Genomic DNA, 5477 nt, shown 5'->3' with positions numbered 1-5477 from the left:
AGCTCACAGCAACCTCAAACTCTTGGGCTTAAGTGATTCTCTTGCCTCAAGCCTCCCAAGTAGCTGGGGCTCAGGCGCCTGCCACAACGCTGGGCTATCTTTGCCCATTTTTGAATCAGGCTGTTTGTTATTATTTCTAGATAACTTAATATCTCATTTTATAAATAAAATTCCTTTGTCACCTCTTGTCTTTAAATACAGAGATCAAGAGAAGGCAATTTAATGTAATGTAATACAAAGTTTTCAGGATACAGTATTATTCCTCACTATTTCCCAAACTCCTTAGACACATAATCCCAGTGAAAATTTAGGGGATTTGACTTCAGACAGTGCAGACGGTGTGAGACTCTCTGGGGAATAGTCAAATAGAGCCAGGGCTCCTAACCATGGGGATCTGTGGATACAAACTTTTGGGGGCACAATGTCTTAAGCTTCTCCAAAGGTCCTATGATCCAAAGGTTAGGAGCATTTTACTTGGTATAGAAAGCAAACTAAAAGCTGCTTAGAGTGTGACTCATAATTTCAATGGGAATATTTTTAGAGGACTAAAAATGAGGGCTTTACAGCTTCTTAGTTCTAATTTTTTAAATGAGTAAAAATAACTTTACATTTACTGATTATACTAGTTACTGTGTTCTAGGCCTTGTGCAAGGGGACATACTCAAGGTAAAAGAAAATCATCAAAAAAACCACATAGGCCAGGAATGGTGGCTTACACCTGTAATGCTAGCACTCTGGGAGGCCAAGGCAGACGGATCCCTTGAGCTCAGGAGTTTGAGAGCAGCCTGAGCAAGAGTGAGACCCCGTCTCTAAAAAATAGCCAGGCGTTGTGGCAGGCACCTGTAGTCCCAGCTACTTAGGAGGCTGAGGCAAGAGAATTGCTGAAGCCCAAGAGTCTGAGGTTGCTGTGAGCTGTGATGCTACAGCACTTTATGGAGGGTGACAAAGTGAGCCTCTGTCTCAAAAAATACTACCGCTACCACCAAAACAACAAACAAGCAGTAACTGTTAATCACAGCCAATCTCCCAGCACAGTGCCCTGTAATAATGCAAGTCTAGCTGTTAGTGATTGGCCAGTGGCTCCTTTTCTCTACCTGGCCTGTTTTCAATGGAAGTGATACCATTCTGATCATTTGGGATTTTCTCAGTTCAGTGTGCAGTTTTGTCCACTACCCCTTTTTTTTGTGTGTGTGTTTTTTTTTTATAATAGTAAAGAATAATTGAAAAATAATGTCTTCATTAATGATACAACAAAGCAGCTCCACATTTTACATGACTGATTTTTTGGAGAAGCTACCTAGGGTGGCACAATGATAGGAGTTTACAGTATAATTGTTACTAACAACATATGTGATTTTGTTTACTTTCTAAAACCACTATGAGGAAACTAAAGCCCAGAGACATGAAGAAACTTGCCTAAGGTCACTCAGCAAAGCCAGGAATAGAACCCACATCTAACCCCAAAGCCTGTGTCCTAATCACTGTATTATGCTGCTTCCAAGTGACAACTGATCAACAGCTTCATGTACTTATTTTAACCTAATTCTGTAAGAGTCCAGCAGGACATTTTTCATTCCAGCCTCTACTTGCCGCAGCACTCACCACTGGCTCTGACCAGAGAGGGACTGATCTGCTTCCAGTTCAGGTTCGTTCTTATCAAGACCATTCACTGTGGGCTTACAGAGTTGACTCTTCTGGTGTTGGCGGATCATTTCTGCCAAGGTCTCTTGGACTTCAGCAATAGTTCTCTGTGAGCTTTGGAGACTGGCATGCTTTTCAGAAAAGAGTTCCTTACAAGCACTCAGCATTCGCTGACCTTCTTCTGTGAGTCTCAAGTTTAGTTCTGGAGGCCTGTTTGGCTCTGGCCAAGAAGCAGCTTCAGGGTCATTTTCTTCAGTGCTGGCACTGTCCAACTGCTGGCTCTGCTCCACAGAAGGTGTTCTTCTGTGAGTAGCTCTTACCCAGACACAGGATTTGGGGAAAGGCCCAGACAGAGACCACCAGAACTCATATAGATGCCCATAAATAAAAAAGGCCTCCAGACTTTTGAAAGCCGGTGTGGCAGGGGACTGATGGTCACCCAACTTCTCTCTTAGGTGGTCGCACCCTAGAAGTAGAAGAAAAGGATATGAAATTGTACATTTCTTTACATGTCAGAAATCTGGATTCTTGCCCTCATGTTCTGTTTGCTATCACTCAAGAGGCAGACCCCAAGAAAAACAACAGCAATGTGATCCATGGGATCACATGCTTTTTTGCCAAAAGCCATTTGTAGCTAAAACATTTCCTGGCTTGGGACAACATTCTGCTATGGGCCAGAAGCTATTCAAAGAATGATAGTAAAAGTATTCTATCCATCCTACTGAATACTCTGGAGCCACACTGAAGTAAGATTACACTGTTTCTGAAAAATCAAAATTACTTAGTTCAGTTTAGTCATGTAGCTTAAGGACTGTCTACCTTTTTTTTTTTTTGCAGTTTTTGGCCAGGGCTGTGTTTGACCCTGCCACCTCCGGCATATAGGGCCAGTGCCCTATCCTTTTGAGCCACAGGCACTGCCCCAATCTCCACCTTTTAATAAACTAGGCACCCCCTGCGCCACACCATTCATGGTTCCACTGTCCACTAGTGAGTGTGCCCCAGGTGGAGGCATGGGTCTCTTACCTTTAGGGAGAAAGGCTGAGTGCACTTCCTGCATGATGGTGAAGTTCCCCGAGTCATAGCTCCGGACCACAGCCCGAAGCAGCGCTTGCACAGCCTCGTCCCAGGAGGCTACCTGTTGGCTCAGCAATGCCAAGGTCAAGTCATGGCAAATGTGAAGCAGGAGCTGGAAAAAGGAGCGAACCTCAGTTAAACACCCGCCCATGGCAGGCACCGAGGATGATGCTACAACTGATCCCATTAATAGCACTTGGAAACGAGTACACAAGTACACAAAATTCACACCATGAAGTGTCATCCTACGTCCTCCAGCCAGTTTTGCTTCCTCATTAGGAACTTATATCTAGCTGCACAGCAACAAACTGGTCTATTCACTCTGAGAAAATGCCTTGACATTTGCATTTGATAAAACAAAAAGTGAGTTTCTGCAACTAAAAGGTATGATTTAAAAAATAAAACGTGAAGTATAATTAAGATAAAATTAATAATTTTAAGTCTATAGTTTGATAAGTTTTGACAAGCACATATAGTTCTAAACTATCACCAAAATCAAGACATAGAACTTTTTTTTCTTGAGACAGAGTTCCACTATGTCACCCTTGGTAGAGTACCATGGCGTCACAGCTCACGGCAACCTCAAACTCTTGGGCTTAAGTGATTCTCTTGCCTCAGCCTCCCAAGTAGCTTAGACTACAGACGCTCAACACAACGTCCAGCTATTTTTTGGTTATGGTTATCATTGTTGTTTGGCAGGCCTGGGCTGGGTTCAAACCTGCAAGTTCTGGTGTATGTGACTGGTGCCCTAGCTGCTGAGCTACAGGTGCTGAGCCAAGGTACAGAACATTTTATGGCTCATACCTGTAATCCTAATCTTAGTACTCTGGGAGGCCAAGGTGGGTAGATCACTTGAGCTCAGAATTTCGAGACCAGCATGAGCAATAATAGAAAAAGAAAAAAAAAACAAAACTAGCCATTGTGGTGGGTGCCTGTAGTTCCAGCTATTTGGGAGGCTGAGGCAAGAAAACTGCTCAAGCCCAAGAGTTTAAGGTTGCTGTGAGCTATGATGCCATGGCACTCTACCCCGGGTGATAGAGTGAGACTATCTCAAAAAAAAAAAAAAAAAAATATATATATATATACACACACACATAAAACATTTTCATCAACTGAAAATATTTCCACATGTTCCTTTGTGGGCAATCCTTTCATCTCACTCTGATCATTTCTCTCTCTCTCTCTTTTTTTCTTTGCAGTTTTTGACTGGGGCCAGCTTTCAACTTGCCACCTCCGGTATATGGGGCCAGTGCTCTACTCCTTTGAGCCACAGCGCTGCCTGGTTTTTTTCTCTTTAATTTTGTCTTTTCCAGAGTTCATATAAATGGAACCATACAGTATTATGTCATCTTTTGTTATCTTGGTTCTTTTTTTTTTTTCTCGCTTTTTTTTTTTAATTAAATCATAGCTGTGTATATTAATATAGTCATGGAGTACAGTGTGCTGTTTTTATATACAATTTGAAATATTTTCATCAAACTGGTTATCGTAGCCTTCATGTATCTTGGTTCCTTCACTGGGCATAATGTTTCTGAGATTCATTGATATCACTGTGTACCAGTAATTTGTTTCTTGGATTATCACAGTACAGTATTTCATCATATGGACACAATGAATGGATACCCCACAATTTGCATAGTCATTCACCAGTTGATGGACATTTGGGTTGTTTCTAGTTTTTTGCTATTGTGGACTAAGATGCTATAAATATTTGTGTGCAAGTCCTTGTTGGGTACCTGGTTTCATTTCTTTGAGTGAAATATCAGGTAGTGGGATTGCTGGGTCATGTGTATGTTTAACTTTATAAGAAACTGCAAGACTATTTTCCAAAGTCTCATTCTGCAGAATAAGACAAGTCTCATTCTCAGAAATATAACAATGTCCCCTCACTTTAAAAACAAGACGCAGATAAACTGAGATGTAATCATAAAGTGAAAAGGGCAGTTAAAATAGATCCACTTAATCTCTGTCTCACCAGGCATAAGTTTTACAAACAGCAGCCGCTAAAATAAGCAAGCTGAAAAATAATATGACCCAGGAGTTGTTTTTGGTGAGCTAGGGAAAGAGAACAAGAGAAACTTACTGTATAGTTTTTATATTAAAAAAAAAAAACCTAAATAAAAAAACTCCAAAATAAACAAAACTCGAAACAAACCTCCAACGAATATATAAAACCAGAACATGTTACAAAGCAAAAATAAGAAAATGTGAAGATGCGCCTGAGGAGTACTTATTTTCTGATGGGTACCTGTTTGGACGGTGTGTTACTGGTAGCAGACGGATACTTGATATGCTGCAGTTTCTGGAAGGCTGCCTGATACTGCTCTGGAGCGTCAAGGCTGAAAACACTCTTCCACACTGTGGTCACCCTCTCCACGAAGGGCCCTTCAGTGCCTGCAGTCCAAGAGTGATAAGAAGAGGAGGAGCTTTTGCCCTCTGAAAGCTGCTTTTCCTCCAGATGTCTGGACAGTAGCTCAAGAAGGCAAAACACCAGTCTCTGGCCCTGAATCCCAACAACAAAGAAGAGGAACTGTTAGGAAAAGTGCTTGGACTGTCTAGAGAACAGTTCTTCAATATACTCATCTTTGCTTCTGCAGCAACCAAACCCTTAAATTGCTTGCCCAATTTAAAACATGTAACTTATACCCCAAATAGGCCAGCCACTCCAGGCTTGTGGGCCACTTTGTGGAAAGATGGGCTGGGCTATATCAGGTTGTCCCTAGTCAAACCTCGGACTTCAGGATACAGAAGAAAAGCCTGAC

At 41.8% G+C, this 5477-nt stretch overlaps 1 protein-coding gene across 2 annotated transcripts in view; it reads right to left on the bottom strand.

Moving 5' to 3' along the window:
- Positions 1 to 5477, bottom strand: part of GEMIN5 (gem nuclear organelle associated protein 5) — a 61359-nt gene that overhangs the window by 2152 nt on the left and 53730 nt on the right. For both annotated transcript variants that reach the window (XM_003782011.2, XM_012808679.2), the window contains exons 24-26: positions 4964 to 5218; positions 2665 to 2827; positions 1603 to 2107 (exon numbers count right to left, since the gene is read on the bottom strand). In XM_003782011.2, coding sequence (XP_003782059.1) covers positions 1603 to 2107; positions 2665 to 2827; positions 4964 to 5218 — 923 coding nt within the window. The remainder of the gene's footprint in view (positions 1 to 1602; positions 2108 to 2664; positions 2828 to 4963; positions 5219 to 5477) is intronic.

This window comes from Otolemur garnettii, unplaced genomic scaffold (assembly GCF_000181295.1).
Source record: "Otolemur garnettii isolate 467f Iridium unplaced genomic scaffold, OtoGar3 scaffold00003, whole genome shotgun sequence".
NCBI classification, from domain to species: Eukaryota; Metazoa; Chordata; class Mammalia; order Primates; family Galagidae; genus Otolemur; species Otolemur garnettii.
This window is presented reverse-complemented; position numbering and strand designations above follow the sequence as displayed.